This window comes from Glossina fuscipes, unplaced genomic scaffold (assembly GCF_014805625.2).
Source record: "Glossina fuscipes isolate IAEA_lab_2018 unplaced genomic scaffold, Yale_Gfus_2 2, whole genome shotgun sequence".
In the NCBI taxonomy this organism is placed as follows: Eukaryota; Metazoa; Arthropoda; class Insecta; order Diptera; family Glossinidae; genus Glossina; species Glossina fuscipes.
This window is the reverse complement of record NW_023998416.1, coordinates 30,557,956-30,575,922: the sequence shown is the minus strand read 5'-3', so window position 1 is coordinate 30,575,922 and position 17,967 is coordinate 30,557,956. Positions and strand designations below refer to the sequence as shown.

General features: G+C 35.5%; 3 protein-coding genes across 7 annotated transcripts in view; 1 reads left to right on the top strand and 2 right to left on the bottom strand.

Moving 5' to 3' along the window:
• Nucleotides 1-793: 793 nt before the first annotated feature.
• Nucleotides 794-4,018, bottom strand: LOC119633966 (hepatocyte growth factor-regulated tyrosine kinase substrate). Of its 2 annotated transcripts, XM_038027822.1 has the most exons (7): nucleotides 3,811-4,018; nucleotides 3,556-3,640; nucleotides 3,238-3,502; nucleotides 2,712-2,948; nucleotides 2,524-2,649; nucleotides 2,344-2,454; nucleotides 794-2,277 (listed from the first exon to the last, which is right to left on the bottom strand). In XM_038027822.1, the coding sequence occupies exons 1-7, from the start codon at nucleotides 3,839-3,841 to the stop codon at nucleotides 850-852; spliced, it is 2,283 nt and encodes a 760-aa protein (XP_037883750.1). In that variant the 5' UTR covers nucleotides 3,842-4,018; the 3' UTR covers nucleotides 794-849. The 2 variants fall into 2 exon arrangements, with proteins under 2 accessions (XP_037883750.1, XP_037883751.1); XM_038027823.1 differs by lacking the exons at nucleotides 3,238-3,502; nucleotides 3,556-3,640; nucleotides 3,811-4,018 and adding an exon at nucleotides 3,023-3,120.
• Nucleotides 4,019-7,714: 3,696 nt separating this feature from the next.
• On the top strand, nucleotides 7,715-8,752 carry LOC119633631 (60S acidic ribosomal protein P0-like). Its single transcript, XM_038027261.1, has one exon. It carries the CDS (start codon nucleotides 7,744-7,746, stop codon nucleotides 8,686-8,688), a length of 945 nt encoding a protein of 314 aa, XP_037883189.1. The 5' UTR covers nucleotides 7,715-7,743; the 3' UTR covers nucleotides 8,689-8,752.
• A 2,327-nt stretch (nucleotides 8,753-11,079) lies between these two features.
• LOC119632787 (ATP-binding cassette sub-family G member 1) overlaps nucleotides 11,080-17,967 on the bottom strand; it is a 29,114-nt gene continuing 22,226 nt past the window's right edge. For 3 of the 4 annotated variants that reach the window (XM_038025878.1, XM_038025877.1, XM_038025879.1), the window contains 10 exons: nucleotides 15,030-15,147; nucleotides 14,010-14,193; nucleotides 13,805-13,950; nucleotides 13,485-13,723; nucleotides 13,150-13,409; nucleotides 12,911-13,079; nucleotides 12,748-12,848; nucleotides 12,517-12,672; nucleotides 11,457-11,662; nucleotides 11,080-11,376 (listed from right to left, as the gene is read on the bottom strand). In XM_038025878.1, the coding sequence (XP_037881806.1) occupies nucleotides 11,235-11,376; nucleotides 11,457-11,662; nucleotides 12,517-12,672; nucleotides 12,748-12,848; nucleotides 12,911-13,079; nucleotides 13,150-13,409; nucleotides 13,485-13,723; nucleotides 13,805-13,950; nucleotides 14,010-14,193; nucleotides 15,030-15,147 (1,721 nt within the window). In that variant the 3' untranslated portion in view covers nucleotides 11,080-11,234. Of the gene's footprint in view, nucleotides 11,377-11,456; nucleotides 11,663-12,516; nucleotides 12,673-12,747; nucleotides 12,849-12,910; nucleotides 13,080-13,149; nucleotides 13,410-13,484; nucleotides 13,724-13,804; nucleotides 13,951-14,009; nucleotides 14,194-15,029; nucleotides 15,148-17,967 lie in introns of those variants that run through there. The other variant, XM_038025880.1, reaches the window with a different exon arrangement.

Genomic DNA, 17,967 nt, shown 5'->3' with positions numbered 1-17,967 from the left:
TATGAACATCTAATTTCATTTACAATTTTCCCTCGGTTCAGTACATTCTTACATACATAGATATGAATATTTGAAGCCTTGTATTGCACGCTTATTATGTATTTTCAATCCCTTCACCAACACTTACACTTCTTAGTGATAATGATAGTCATGACTAATTTAAGATTAAGTTTCAATCTTTCCGAATGGCCGTAGCCAGAGACAAAAATTTATTAACAATAGGACTTTAACTAACAAGCGTTACCAATCTTGCTTCGGTCGAGTTAATATTTCGAAGCGGGTCTTTTCTGGTATGCCCAATAATTCTCGTCGAGGGCAAGCACTCTTTAACAAAGACTTGCAATATTTTCGGCCACAGTTACTGCTTACTATTAATTTTAGTTTCGAAAGAAAATACAACTATACGTTATCAGGTAAGATACAACGCCTACATCGCCTCATCTCAACGCAATTACTTTTTATATCGTCTTTCTGAAAATTCCTTCCTCTCCCTTTTCCTAGCAATTAAGGGTCAAGTCAAGGAGATAGAAGAGCCAACATTTTACAAGCTTTCTCGCCTTCGTCTTAACGTTCCGTCAGACTTTTGTACATAATATAGGTTGAGATCGTTTCCTCTGAATTATCAAATGAATAAGGATGCATTTTATTAATTTATAATATTTACTGTATTTAAGAGATAATTATGTTAATTTTAGGAGAGAGTACTTATATTTCAAATTAAATGTGTATTGTTTTTATTCCATAATACCAACACAGGAATGCACGTAGAGCTTACAATAAGAATAAAAGCAGGTTTTAAAATCGAAATTTGTTTATTAAAGTAGTGAGTAATCGTTTGTATCATTCTTTTTAATCAAAACTAATAAGCTCAGCTGTCGCAGGCTCCTTCGAAGCTGGTACCATTGCGGGTTCCGGTTCATGCTGTGGCGGAGCTGGGGCCGAATTAATTGCTTGGATCTGATTATCCGCCTGAGATGAAACCGACGGCCCTTGCGATTGCTGCGCTTGTTGTTGCTGCTGAGGTGGTGTCGAGGACGGCGGCTGAGCCATTACAATATGCGATGGAGCGTTAGGAGCATTCGGGATGGGCGCCTGACTGTGCATAACCTGTTGTTGCAACATAATATGACCTAATTGCTGTTGCTGTTGTTCATGCGATTGCGTTGTTTGAAGTTCGTTAACAACTTGATGCTGTTGTCGTTGTGGCGGAACAACCTGTTGCTGCGGCAATTGACTTAATTGCTGTTGTGGTTCATTCCCTAGCGGTTGCGTAGGAATCATGTTAGCAAGGGGTCCTTGAATTTGGTGTGGCTGTTGAGGCATGACATTAGCTGTTTGTGGTGGAGGTGGCTGCAAACTTGGGCTGTGAATGTACATCCCAGGCATAGCAGTGGCCATTGCTGGACTATACGGAGGCATAGCGGCGGCACCTCCGACTGATGTTGCCGCCGGCGTATATGGATTATAAACCCCAGCCGTCATTTGATGCGGGGGCGAGTTTTGCGCAATTCTTCCAGCAGCCAAAGCAGGCATAAAAGGAAAAGCTGTCTGACTGATGCGATACTGAGCAATTTGTTGCTCTTGACGTAGCTGCATTTCGCGTTCTTGCTCTTGAATGCGTTTCAAAGCCATTTGACGTTGATATTGTAAGTACTCCTGCTTCTTTTTACGCATGATTTCCAACTTTTGAGCCATTTGAATTTGTCTTTGGCGTTCTTGTTCCTCGGCCATCAGTCTTAATTTCTCCGTATGTTCCTGACGCAATAGATCCAAAGCAGCACGTGAATCTTTAATCTGAGTTATTTTATCCTGCAGCTGTTCATACCACATGCGTTTATCATCCAATTCCTTAATGTATGACAGCTGTTGAGAGTGCATTGAAGTTAAATTCATAAACAAAGACTGAACTGCGCTATCGTTGGCAATACTGCGACCACGACTAGAGTTAGATTTCATGCGGTTCACAAAAATTTCCACATTGGCTCGCATGTTGTTCGCGAACTCGTCGATTTTTTGTTCGTCCGTTGCTTTCGAACGAAAATCATTCACTGCCGGAGTTGCTTCGGATTGATCACCCTGTTGAGGTTGTGGTGTTGGTGGCATCGGGCTAGGCGCTGACGGGCTAGCCATGGGTGAGTCACTGATTTTACGCTGCTCCCAATAACTACGATTAAGATATTTTTCCAAATCTGGGTTGTTTTCTTCTGCTGTTTCCTTAGGAGCTGAAGGAGCCTCAGGACTCGGAGAACGTTGTTGAAAACGATAAGCTGCCAAAGACTAGTCAAAGAAAAACAATTATCTTAGCATGTAATGTTATGAAAATAAAAAAATAAAAAAACCCACTTGCTGCTGTTTTTGCTGCTTCTTTATTTCAGCTTCCGATTGGCTTAAAGCAATTGCCAACTGTAGTTCTTCTTCTTCTTTTAATTCCTGCTCACTTTTACGCGGCGGGGTCTAAGAATGTACAAAATCTTAAACATAAAGACACGAATAAATAGTTTTATTACGCAATTCTGCATTTACCTGGACCTGTTGAGCCAATGAACTGTTTAGATACTCAGCTGGTAAATCACTGTCTGCGGCATGAATGGCAGTTTTGGCGCTACTTGGACGTTGCAATAAAGTAAAGCAGCCATCGCAGACACGCACCTACAATAAGGAACATCCGCCTTATTAAATATTGCTTTTTAAAATTTAATGCTTAATTTTACTTCTTTCTCTATGCCATATTTAGGTAAAGGGCATTGTTTCGTCGTGCATTGACCACAAAACACTTGCCCACAATGACGACAATGATGCTTTCGGTTAGTTATAGTAAATTCGACACGGCAGCGATGACAAACCTTGCCATCAGCCCAATTGGGAGCATTATTCGTAGTGAACATAGCATCTGCCTCTTTTAGTTCAGGAAAAGGATGTCCATTCGTCTTTAAAATGGTCAGCGTATCCTGAAGATAAAAAGAGATATAAGCAATAAATTTACTCGCTATGCAAACTACGTTATATATCGATCTCCTAGCACCTTCTCCTCATCATCGCTAAATTCTTCCTCTGTACTCATATTTAATAGAATTTTCCCTATTGAATATACTTTTTTCTGAACTATCTACTGATGAAATCACTTTAGCCTAATTGAATTAGCGTGTACCTGCTACTGCATTGTCAAACTCTTCCTAACAGATATGTCAAACAAATAAAATAAGCGATAAAAAGAAAACGCTTAATTCTTCCTCTTACCTTAATAGCTTGATATTTATCCGATAAACGAAACGCGTATGCCCATGTTTGTATCAATTCTAACATTTTAGAGCGAACATTCTCATGATTCGTTTGCTCCAAAAATTGGCTAAACATTTTACAGTTGTCCTTTGTAAAAACCTCATCGTGCATAGGAACACCACAGTTTTTGACCACACTTTCCAGTACTAATAACGCATAAAAAGCCGAGTGGGGATTGGGTGAAATCATTTTCTTCTTAATGGCAGCGAAAGCGTTTTTAGGCCTACGAAATATTAAATAAACTCCCAAATCTACACACATTTCATAGTAACCTACGTGACATCTTTCTGATTAATTTCATCACAAATCATCATAATTGATGGCCAATCAGGCTCCAAGCGCAAATGACTGGTGGCGTTGTCTATTTTTATTAATGCATAATAAAAGAAAACAGATTATCATATATATATATATATATGTACGATGACAGCCAGCAATTATTTTTAATTATGTATAACTTATCTTTCTGCACTTAAATTGATAGCATGATTCACCTTCTTTGTTTTGTGCGTTGCGGGAAAGGAAACTTACCCAAGTTTTTGTCGAACGTTGATTTAAACATATTTATATAAATTTCTTTATTCTGATGTTGAAACTTTTGCTTTATCGTTATTAAATCTATTTTTTAGAAACACTTCTTCTTCCGTATAACACCGCCCTTATTTTCTGCAACAATTATTTTTTTAGTGTAAGAAAATACTTTCATAAAGAAACATACAGCAAAGAGCAAATTGTTTTCTCGAAAATAAATTTTTACTCTCAGAAATCAACAGCAATGAAATGTCACTTTTGGCACTTTCCCGACAAGAGATATTAACAAATATTCCAAAACGTAATAAACGAAAAGAATGTTTCATTACCGTCTATTCCTACAAAGCGGTAATAAATGTATTCTGAAAATATACGATTTGTGTCAAGTGTGGGAGAGAGATATCGCTTAGAACTATTGATTTGTCACTCCTGGAAATAATTTAAAGCAAGGTTTGGTTGACAAAAATAATTATATACTGGCTATGGAGATGTTCGTTCATGAGATGAAGCGCAAGCACAACACAATAATGGGTATATCAAAACTATAGTATAGGAAATTAATAATAAAAAATATAAAACACTTGTTTTCTAAATTCCAAGGTCAAGTACTTTAGAAAATTTTTTTGCTCGAGCCTCTTCGAAATTTTTAAATACCCTACACCGCTTCGTCTGATATTATTCTCACTTGTATTAGTCATACAATACAATATAATATAAATTGTTGTTATGTAAAGGCTTACAGTTGTTGTGAGAAGGAATTCCAAAAAAATGGGTCATGCGATTAAAATTTTTAGTTCAAATTAATTTATCGAAAATCAATTACTTAGCAATTTTATTGAGAAATTTGAATATAATACATTTTTCTTAAAGTAAGGACTTCATCAAAATCAGAGGAGGAGTAGAGAGGCTTTATGTTTTAACGTCTGCACCCTGGTAACTTAATCAGTCGAAGCTTGAAAACTTGCAAGATAATTTTGCAAGTGACCTAGGCAAGGGCCCTCTGGACAAGGTGAGCCCCATCATGCAACTCTAACTATTTAATACTCCCGCAATTTGAGATAACCACAGTCACCTCAAGTACAACTCAAAGAATCGCACCCAACACTCGCAAACGCCGTTTGCGTTAAAGTACCTCGTAGCGATACCATTTTTGTTTAGTTATGACTAAGCAGGTATGCTTTGGAGTGGGTGGACAACTTAATGCAATTGTTTAACTTTCCAATTTATTGCTATCATCTTAGATTTTTAACGTATAAGGAACAGGTATCAACCCTGTATACACCAAGAGCCAATTCACATTACGCACCTCAATGGCTCGCAGACCTGCTTGTTACATCTTAAAGCTGAACACTTAGTAAAGAAATCTGCAAATAGGCAATCTCCTTGATTTCTCCAAGGTAGACGAGAAGGGGACGGACAAACAGTAAAAATGGTCCATTATCAAAAATATTCGTCATTGATCCAAAACACATCAATGTATCAAATTCCCTTAAAATATCTCAAATCCGTAGGTTAAAAGCAACAACCTGCGGGCAGACTTCGGACGAACGAAATAAAGTAAATTCATCGGTGTACTAAAAAGTGGATCGACCTTAAGGGATAACAACGCTGTAAATTTTACAGACAAAACATTTTTCTTAGTCGCTTCATAGATCTGAAGTATGTAGAAAGATATTCATTATTTTCAGTAATATTTTCATGAAATTTCGGGCTTTTTCTCGAGAACTATATTAAAGTTTTAAATTTAAAAAAAATTAATTTTTTTTTATTTTACATATATTATTTTACAATTAATTTAATCAACATCTGAGATTATCATCGTGTTTCATAAAAAATTTAAAAAAAATTAAAAAGTTTTTAAAATATACGGACTTGAGTTCAGTTTGCGCTTCACTGCGCGCTCTCGCTCTGGCCAATTTGAGTCATTTTCAATGCGTGCAGAAGCTCTCAATGTTTCTACCAAATTTGAAATCGATATCTTCTCTTTTGCGACCAGGAGAGCGCCAACAACAAACACCTCACAAACATGCAGACACACCGACGGACAGACACGGCTAAATCAATTCAGAATTTCACACTGATGTAATATATTATAGGGTCTCTATATATTATAGGGTCTCTGAAGCTTCCTTTTGGGTGTTACATACATTATGGAAAAAAAAGGGTACACCCCCATATTACAGTGGTGGGTATAAAAAAAGACTAACACACAAGAAGAAGACACCTCTTTACACATGCTTGAAGTTTGAATTACTTGACGAGAAAGGAAAGCAACAACGCACTTGCACACTTGCATTGAAAACGATTTTATTGTTGCAAAGTTGCGTATACGCAGGCGATCAATTCATCTGCGTATTTGTAGATACAGGTAACATTCCACGCATCTTTCAGTATAGCGTTGTAAAGATCCGTCCACCGTACGAAGAAGGAGAAACCGTGTATTAAAAAGTGCAGTAAAATGAAGTTAAATATATTATTATATATTTATATTTGTATATTGCTTATTAAGTTTCTCATATTTGAGTTTAGACTAAAAAGGAACGAAACGCCGCCGCCCACCGCCTCATATACGTGAAGATTCGCTGTACGCCAAAGGTAAGTTGGTGTTCATCCTTACTTATTATTACGTATAAATTATTCATATGCTTTTATTTCATTTTAGATTAAAAAATGGCATACGCTTGCATTATCGCTTCAGCGGAATGCGATACTTCCATAGTCCAATGATAAGTTTATGGTCATCTTTATATATAAAATTTAGTAATTACATTAATATACCTTTACTGATACGAACACACCGGCACCGCAGCGATCCTTATGTATTTATACATATTTTTTATGTGTTTATGTATTATGTATGTATGTAATGTATAAACGGGGCTTATATTTATTTATCTTATTATCTTAAATTATATAGAGGGGAGCCAGCTATTCGAAACAATTGACCACGCGCCTATCAAGGGGCAGGCAATGCGTGAGGAGAGTACAATCTGTAAAACTGAAAGTACAAAGCAAACACAATCACACAAAAGATTCTTCCACGAATGGGTTCTTGGGACGAGAAAACCAAGTAATATACGATTATATACGCACCTATAATACAATTGATCTGGATATAGTCGTCTATGTTATGCAATGGACATTTGAATAGTAGGTTTAAATGAAAATATATATGTACGTAAAAATATATTTTGTTACTCTATATATATCTATGAATATTTATGGTCGGAGGGAGATATGCATTGATATGAATATGAATTAGAAAACCACCATAACTATAACTGCTATAAAATGCCAAAGAGTGTGTGTAGGCGACTGCTGCACTTCTGGTATTTACTAAGCTAAATGTAACATGCTTATAGGAAACAGTATATGTTCTGCATAAAAATGTTTAAATAATAAAGTAAAGGTATCATTAAAATGAATTTTTAAAAGAATATAAGCAAATCTAGTAAATATATTAATCATCCAGCTGGAAGGCATTGTCCTTCAAAAATTAAAAAGAAAATTGATGAAAAAAATCGATATTGCTACCATCCATACCATCCGTATGCCAAACTCGTTCCAACTACATATGCAATCAATATCAAGAAAATCAAAATTAAGACATTTACGAAAATTCGCTCTGGTCATACTACTACAAAACACCAATGGATTCTTAAGACGTTCACTCCTCCAATATGAAATTGTACACCCAATGTTACGATCAAGCACACACTTTGTGAATGAATGTCAAATTCTTCTCATCTAGTTTGCCTTCCAAAAAAAAAAAAAAATCGAATGTCTTACCTGCAAGTGTTCTTTCTATTTTTTAATCCCATTATTCATTTCGTGTAACAATAAGAAGGTGAAAAAAATATACACATAACCCATTTTTTTTTTCGTCAAAGACGTCATCTTGTGCAGTTCTAATTACAAAAACCTTGTATCAAGATGGTTAGGGAGAACAAAGCTGCTTGGAAAGCGCAATATTTCCTTAAAGTTGTTGAACTCTTCAATGAATATCCGAAATGCTTTATTGTGGGCGCCGACAATGTCGGTTCACGTCAAATGCAGACCATCCGCATCAGTCTTCGTGGCATGGGCATAGTTTTGATGGGTAAAAATACAATGATGCGCAAAGCTATTCGTGGTCATCTTGAAAGTAATCCACAGCTAGAAAAATTGTTACCTCATATTAAAGGTAATGTGGGTTTCGTGTTTACCAAGGGTGATTTGGCTGAGGTTCGTGACAAGTTGCTGGAATCCAAAGTGCGTGCTCCAGCTCGTGCTGGTGCTATTGCTCCTTTACCGGTAGTAATTCCAGCTCAAAACACCGGTTTGGGCCCAGAGAAGACATCTTTTTTCCAAGCCTTGTCTATACCCACAAAAATTTCTAAAGGTACCATTGAAATTATCAATGACGTACCTATTTTAAAGCCTGGTGATAAAGTGGGAGCTTCCGAAGCCACTTTACTTAACATGTTAAACATTTCACCCTTTTCTTATGGTTTGGTTACTAATCAAGTCTACGACTCTGGCTCGATATTTTCTCCGGAAATCTTGGATATTAAACCCGAAGATTTGCGTGCGAAGTTTCAGGCTGGTGTAGCCAATTTGGCCGCTGTATGTTTGGAAGTCGGCTATCCAACCATAGCTTCAGTTCCGCATAGCGTTGCCAACGGCTTCAAGAACTTACTAGCTATTTCGGCCACTACAGAGATCGAATTCAAGGAAGCTGCTACCATTAAGGAATACATAAAAGACCCGAGCAAATTTGCTGTATCGTCTGCTCCTGTGACTCTCGTCGCACCCGTTGTCGTTGAAGAGAAAAAAGAGGAGAAAGAAGAATCCGAAGAAGAGGATGAAGACATGGGTTTCGGATTATTCACTGATTAAGAAACCAAATATGCTTATTATCATTTGAAGATTACGACTTGCTTTCTTCTTTTTCCCGTTTTCCTGAACGAAACGTAAAATCTAACGAAAAGTAGCAAATATTTGCTGCGGTTCGTGACATAACCCATAGCAAGTTGTTACTTTCATCCTGCTGTTAGTTTTAAGAAGAAAATAAAATCGTAATTTTTGTCTTAATAAAGATTTGCTTTTTAAGAAAGCTATAAAAGGTTATAAAAAGAAAGAAACCCTTATCCTCGCAATCCATAAAAGGTATTATTATTACACTTGGAGCAAATATGTTACTTATCTAATACTTACTCTTTTGGGGCAAAACAACAGATACGAAACTTGAACTCCTAAATAAGATGTTAAAGTAAACTTGCTATGGACATTTTATAGATCAATTCGAGAAGGGTGAAAACAAGCTTCAATCTACCAATTAATCAACACTAATTGTATGCGCACACGTTTGCACTTTCCTTCCCTTTCGTAGTAATCTTATTCCATAGTTTTACAGCGAGAATGTTTTGCCATAACATCTGTCATGAAATTGATTCGGAATTGATTTGGAAAACGTTTGCTCGGCCTTTCAATACGCTAACAAGGGTATCATGTTTTGTTGTTCGACTGACGAGGTGCATAACTTCGGACATACGGCCCGATATGCTGCATTGAACCAAATATACAGAAAAAAATTTAACTTAAAGTAATCGATGATGAGGAGAGTAGAGAGAGATCAAAGTACTTGAGCACAATTCCTTTTACATGCAAGTGAAAAATTTACCTCAAGTTTTTTTAAACGTTTGATTTCCATATTTACTTCAACTTTTCCATTTACAGAAAACCGGTTTAGGTGTAACATGAAAAAGTATACAACAGTTAAATAAAAATCTAGTGCATCGAAAGAAAAGAATTAAAGAGAGAGTAGTAATAAAAACAAGGCAATGTCCTAACGTGAAATAGCACTGAATTCAATGGTATAGAAAACATAATGATATCGTTTCTGATTACTTTGAACTTAAAATAGAAGATACTTAGCGGCAAACCCGTAGAATAGCAAACAAACGACGTTCATCGAGTTGGGATGACTATCAAAGAAACAAAGTAGCCCGAAAAGATTAAAAAACTGGAGCAGTATGTGTGGCATTATAGTAAACCGCGTCTTGCTAATCTCCAAAATAACTAGGATTCGATTCCCTGAAACAAGAGTGGGGAACCAATCGTTCGTTTTATTCCTTTTACAATGAACGGTAACATATGAATATCTTACGTCTTTTCTCTAATGCAAATAAGGGAAAAAGTTCTAATCTATTTTTATAAAGCAGCAACTCTAAGGTAAACTTTCACTTTAACCCTTGTAGAGAGAAAAAAGCTAAAAAGTTTCGTTCCACCGATTCAATAAAGCCGAGGTGACATTTGTACCTAGGTATCCAAATCATCAGCGAATATCCAAATATTGGTTTTATTAGAGAGGTATGCAGTTTTTTAGTTACACGGGCAGGATAGAATTTTTTTCGCATAGAAATGGACGGTTGTTATTAACGGATGGTCCAATATCCAGTTTGCATTTGAGACTTTACCAAATTTGCATTTCCCGGACGAGCTATGCTACATGAATGAAGCTCACGATATCCTAGTTCTTGAACTATTACTGTCATTTTTTAGCCCAATCGTATCAATAATTGAGCTTAGTATTCTCATTTGCTTGGAATGAACTTTAATAGGTCAGGTCCAGCTGACCTCTTCAACGGGGGCCGTCAAGAACATTTAGACTTGTTGTCGATGTTATTGACTCGCAAACTCCCTATCGTGGTTATTAAGTATTTGGACATAACAACACATCCCCTGTTCATTACTCGTAAGGATTGGTTATCCTTTGAATTAAGTAGGAAAAGTGAAGATTCCCGCAATTTTAGTTTCTTTGGCACAAAACATTATCCAAGAAACTATATTGTGTACGCTTTGAAACTTAGGAGTACTTGCCAATAAAGAAGTCACAGTTTTACCATCCTGCACTAATTACAATCTCTCTTACCGAACTGTACCGAACCCAAACTTTGTAGTCCCAATAATAACTCGGAGCTGCGATTGAATGATTCAAGATATTTATTATTTCATACTTTATCTCAGATAAAATCTTTTTTCTCTTGCAAAATTTAAATATCATCCCACATCATTATTTTATTTACAATACTTAAGTGTAAAATTTTAATTAATTAAATGATATCGCTTTACTTATTAAGTTATACTTATTTAGAGGCCCTGCCTAGCACATTCGAAATGATTTTCTTATAACACTAGTAACTCCCACCCGTAGCGTGAAAATAGTGTTTGTCAATTTTTTAAAAAGAATTTTTGTTTTTTTTTTTTTTTTTTTTTTTTGTACATTACATTAATTAATATTAAAAAAGACATATTAAAATGAAAATTAAAGGTGTCGTCGTTCTTACACAGATTATGGAATGCAATAAATCAAAATTTTGCTAATACTAATAAATTGCGTTTGTTTTTTTTTTTTTTTTTTTGGTTTCTTTATAACGCCCTAACTAATTCGCTTGATTAATTTTACGTTTCAGCGCTATGTAAGCGATACTCTTATAAACGACCAAATTCAATAACAATATCAATAAATTTAAGCCATAATTAACGCGTTCCATGTTAACAAACTTCACTAATGTTTTCGCGCTTCTGTAAAAGTGAGAAAATCTCATTTTTAGCTTATGTTATGTAAAACTTTTCTCTATCAAATTTGTATTTCCTTCACTTACTTGAAATGGCAATATAGGACGTTAGAGGGACATTGCACATCTGGTCGATTATGAAATATGGTGGAGGTTAAATTTTCCATACCATAACGAAGCGGTGACAGGTATGATATTATGCGCATTGGAGCAGTCATATGGTTAAAATATATTATGAAACCCGAATAGATTAACGCAAAACACGTTATAATTGACATTGAGAAAACCCCGTTCTGCAAGATCAAATGCAATTTATTTAACAAGTATCAAAAATCAATCATGTTTATGCACACCATCAAAGAATACACGAATGTTGTGTAGGCATCTTAGGTAATAAAGGTTTAATATTATATCTCATGCCACGTTAATATTTTGCTTACCGGACATCAAGAGTCCATAAAAAACATTTCTACGATCCCGGTGGGATTAGTAAATTCGTAGTGGGGCAGAAGTGGACATTACCGGGCTGACTTCTGCTCTCTGCTTTCTGGTATGCGCAGCCTAATGGCATAATGCTGGCCGATCCAGCACTTGATTTCGTTTCCTTTCAGCCTAAAAGCTACAAGTGTCCGTAGCTTTCGCTCCTTGTTCTAAGAAATTAAGACGCGTAAGTGCGTTCTATTCTACACTACTGAACCACGTTTAGTTATCATAGTTACTATCATTTTGTGCCTTTCATTAAACACTTTTTAGATACGCAACCCCTTAGTTTAGTAAAAATGCCAAGTTATGTACTTGGGTAATAATTTTCTCCCACCCGTTATACAGCACAGAATGGGACTTTCAACAAATAGTTGGTTTTGGTAACCGTATTGGAACTCAAATGACATCAACTGACAACATCCTTTTACTTACAATAATTAATGGCACAGGGTGACATTGCGCAAACGAAATTCTTTAGCTTTTCAAGATCAAGTGCGCACAAAATCATTATGAAATTTTAAAATAATCTTAACCGCGATTCGCTGACATAAAGAACCTCCGTGGAAACGTGACGCGAAAATGTATTTACCTTCGATGGTGGGTACAAACGATTCGCCGTAAAGCAAACAGTTTTCTTACGCATTATTATTTGAAATTAACTTACCACCGGATTTAAAATCGTGGCCACCAAAACTCCCATACCTTCGGCGCATAAGCTTATAACCATAGTAGTTAAAATAAATTTCACTATACGATCAATTTCCATATATTGATCGGTTAGCAAATATATAATTATTGAGTAAATTGCAGAAAAAATGATCTGAAATAGTCCAGGAAGAGATCAGTTAAAGCAAATACCGCATACACATATTAAAAAGATTTCGGATAAACTTACATGCACTGGTGCTGAGGTAATAAAGTGGGCTAAATAAAATGTTCTTAACTTATACCAATTATTAAAGGTTTCCCTTTTCACTATCATTATTTCAGCGGGTACTAATAAAAAATATTTTCAAGTGAAATTATGAACAACAACTTGCTTTTAAAAAACAACTTACTTCGAACAATAGCCGGCATGGCCGTCGTAAACCATACATACAGGCAGACTACCATTAATAAGCTATAATTTGACAGTTGTTTACTACCGTTTGAACCCGAATCTCCATACGAACTACCAACTAGGAGGGCGCATGCTATGTGCAATAGTAGTTTCAAATGCGTGACAGTCTTGATAAAATTGACAAATAGTGTTTTTTTATTAATGTTAGATATAAAGGATATTAATCGAATTGCTTACCCAATCTCTTAGAATTTGTACGTGACAACGACCTACAAGCATCCATAGGCGCATCCATTCTGGGGGGGGATAAATATGTTTACTAGCAGTAAACGTTAGAGAGGCGTCCGAATTTTCAGACATTTTAATAACTTGCACCTCATTATTAGCCTCTAAAGGACGAATACTATTATTGTTATTATAATGCCATTCCGGTTTTGTCGATTCTTCCCTTAGGATATCATTGTAATCCCCATAATCACCATTAACACATTCCAATACTTTTATATAGAAAGAACAACACATAAAATATAGTAAGATTTTAAAAGTTTTAACAAATTTGACAAAATACTAACAAAAGTCCGCGGGATTATGATAGGGAGGGCAATGTAAGCCCACAGCTGCAAGAAAATTTACAGTTTTATGTGGAGAACCCTGATAGATGCAATAGCCTTGACTTAACACATACACCTGATTGATCATTTCGTAAACATGTGTCGAAGGTTGATGTATTGTACAGATGATGCTGCGACCCTCGTTAGCCAAATTCTGCAGCAATTGCATAGTGTCCATGGTAGTTGAACTATCTAAACCTCTATAGGAAAAAAGAGAAAAAAATTTAAATAAATAAAGTGAAAGTTTCATATTTCATTGCATTTTTACTTCAAAGACTTACGTCGTAGGCTCGTCTAAGAATAAAACGGCAGGATTATGAATCAATTCTAAAGCTATAGATAAGCGTTTCTTTTGGCCACCCGACAAACGGCCACATCGGGTACTTTTCACAGTTCTCAGTTTCAAGGATGCTAGTATACTCTCAATCTAAAGAGCAAAAACATTAAATCTAAAAACTTTGACGGTATAAAGTATTTCTTATTTACCAGCAACTTCCTATCTCTTATGTTCATCGATTTACTCGATATTTTCAGACTAGCGGCCAACATCATCGACTCTTCCACGGTAAAGAAATTGTAAAAATGATCACTTTGTGTTATATAACAGCTTTTTTTACGCATTTTACTATTATTGCTACCAAATTTTATAGAGCCTTCTACACCTTCGACACTAAAGTTTTATTGAAAGGAATTTCAAATATTTGAATTCATTTTCAAAGTTCTCTGATACCCATCACCGAAGGAATACTGGCTTTGTCAGAACGTTTGCAACGCAAATACCTTCTTGATCAGCAACAAATTCTGGATCGATTTAAGCCTGTTCGTACGTCTGTCTGCGTAATGTCTGCCATAAATATTCCCCTGGCCGCAAAAACGACTTCAAGTTTGGTAAAAATATTGAAGGACACGCCTACAGTATCACATAAACTGAGAAAGCTTCTTTATTTACAAAGAAATAAAAAATGTTTTTTTTTTATTACTCATCATCTGCAGCAGAAAAATCTAAACATATTCTCTATGAGTGATCTCTATGTAGCACATGCACAAAAACGGGAAAATTTGAGCACGCCTGACCATTATCACAGTGTATCAAAATTTAATTTTGCAGAAACATATAAATTCTTGGCCAGTTTCAAAATCGTAATACACCTAAGCATGTCTGTCTGTCCATCTCTGCATCTGTCCAATTGTGTAGGATCTATGGTAATCAATCTTCCGTTCGCAAAAATGAAGATATCACATAAAAATTTGTGAAAGGATTTGAAAACGGGCAAACAGGTCAAAGAACACGCCACCAACGCCCATGCGCCAATGCAACGAAATCTGTGTTTTTCTTGTTGCTCATAAATTGCGATACATACACGATGTAAATTTCGGCATTTATAAGAATACCAAAATTTAGTTCTATCTCTTTTTTTTAGTCTCTTCTGGGATATGGTGATGGGCGTAAAAGATTCGATCAAAATCGTATATAGTTTTTCTATGTGTTTTTTCCATTTAACTTACCCGAAGCCGGTTAAAATGTTCAATAACGTTGATTTTCCCGCTCCGGAAGGTCCCATAATAGCTGTTAATTCACCAGCTCTGAATGTGCCAGAGATACCTTGAAGTACAGTCTTTTTCTCTATAAAAGAAAACGAAAACATTAACTAAATTTATTTATTATTTTATTGCAAAATAATAATAAAATAATTTCATTAAAGCAACAATTATGTGCATGTGTCTGAGCATGCTAAGCTTCTTCATATGAAGGCGTTTTTTTTTTAGGCTCTATATGACCCCGTATGACTTATTTCGATAATGTGTAAAGAACTTGACTTTTTACGCCTACCACCGAAGGATAGGAATATATTTTGGCAAACATTTGCAACATCCAAAAGGAAGCTTCAATGTTGGATTTGGAAGCCTACTACGTCCAAATTAAGAAACGTAAAATTACTTTTCGAATGAGTTAAAGACATTTAAGCATTTCTTTCTAGAGCTATTTTTGATTATTTCTTCAAACTTGGTATGTGAACGTAAACCGACTATAGGAAAGTAGTCAAACTTGTGACTTTAGCGCGGCTATATCAAAATAATTTTCAAATGACGTAAAGAAATTTGAACTTTTCTTTGCAGAACCGTTTTTAGCAATTTTATGAACTAAAGTCCTGGTACATGTGCATGTTCGCCTATATAATGTTTTTGCTTAACATCCTCCCGATCGCAAAAATTAAGATATCGGGTTCAGATTTCGAAGAAAATATTGTATATTCTTGCAAGATGAGTTTTCACGAAAAACATTTGTTTTTTTTAACATGACTCAGGGAATGTCGCATCTTCGTTTGGAGAGACGACTATTTAAATATCTTATGAGAAACTTCATACGCACAAAGTCAAGTTCTGCCAGACCCATAAGTGCAAGGAATCCAATGAATATTCTTGTCCATAAAACAATAAGTACATGCAACAGAATACTTCCGACGTACCTTAACAAACCGGCCTCGATTACAAAGCGGCTGGTAAATAACAGTTGCTTATACAGTTGAGTGTGAAGAGCACACTCGAATACATCACTTTTCGTAAGCGACGAGGAGAGAGAGAACAATACTACAATGCATGCAGACACGTTTAACTTATCTAGCAAAACGTAACCGAAAGGCGTGTATGAAGAAAACAATAGGAAGATGGCCGCATGTAATTGTAAAATTAATTTTTATCATTCAGTAGTAATTTATTTGTTGTGTTAATTAAATTTTTTGAAAAGTAAACGCAATTTAAACCAAAAAGCCCAACAGACGAGTATAACTAAATGCATTCGTCTTTTAGCCTCAATCCGCCACCATTGGCTGCGATACCTAGTATTCAATTGAGAAATCCAATCTATTAGATAGACATATCAAGGAAGCTTATTAACGTCCACTAAAAAAGCACAATCAAAAGTGTGAGTTTATTGATATGTTGAATAGAAATCTTAACTAGTTTATCGAAATAAATCATATAGTTGAAGCAGTAATTGGTCTGAAAATAAATTAATTGATCTATCAATAACATGCTAATGCTAATTATTACAATTAATCTAATTTCAATTACGTCCTCGATAAAACAATCCGTCTAAATGAACTGATAGCTTAACTAACTGCTTTATGCAACAAAAAGGGAAGAAGGAGAGTAAATATATAATCATTGTTTTCTTCCGGGGCCAAGTTTTAAACCAAACGTATCAAGGACTGTATATTAAGTCTATATTAGAGTCTTGTCTTGCCAGAATAATGCCTGCCTATTCGACTGTCTGCCCGTTCCTTCGCCTATCTATCAAGCCGAGGGAATTTACAAGTACTAACAGTAGTAGTAATAGTAGAAACCTGCGAGATGGAGGAGTGTTAGCTAAACTAAGACATAGATCTTAGCAAGCCTTTCTTGGCATCACGGGTATCACGGGTCGGGGAAAGTTTGATAGTGGCTAAGACTGCATTCAAATTCGCATGACTCAAAGGTGTCCGACTGCAAAGTTTCGATGCAAATTATTTGCATCATCTAAAAAAAGAGCGGACATTGTAAGTAAATCTCGTCTCGATATAGACGACCAATATCGTATTATGTTACTGTTCAGAACTTTCAGAGGAATGGTACCTCTTGACGTGCGCTGTATTATGAAAACTTCGGGCAATATGGAGTACATCCCTTACAGACAGATACTTATATCTTGCCTTTGGAAACACTTCAACAGCAGCTATTGGTCTGAACACTTGACACGAAAGACTTTTTAAACGACCTTTTGAAATTTAAGATATCACCGAAGGTAACAACTATAACTATAATAATACTAAACCAATGTCACAAAATTTTGACAAATTCCGATTGAAAGTCGGACCTATCTAAAAATCATATGGATCCGTCAACATTCATTCAAGCTACAAACTTTTCGGGTCAAATGTCCTATGAACATTAAGGCAGCACAATTATTTCCTAGAACTACCTAAAAAAGTTATATGAAAATAATACCAGTCGATGATTTTGATATTTGCTTGAGATGTTGATTATGAAAGGCTTTCAGACGAATATAATTTTCTTACGAAATTTCATTTTAATTATTAACCCTTTCATCTAAAAACAATTACTATCAATTTTTAAACTTCTTATTACTTTGTATAGAATACTTGTAAGAACCGGTAAGAAAATCAGACGTATTGAAAAGGCCTACACAGTTCAGGAAATTCCAATACATCAAACGTACTCGATTTCTTCTGTCATATTATCATGTTATCTTTCGCTGAGAGGGATTTTATATGACTGTACAATGAGTCTTATAGAAACCAGTTCTCTATAAAGACATTCTGTTGTTAAATAAGATGAAAAAATGACGTTAAACTAGATATACTTAAGAAGCTGAACGAAAACCAAACTAGCTTTAGAATGAATTCTATATCTATAACATGTAGCTGGGAAATTATTATTCAATTAA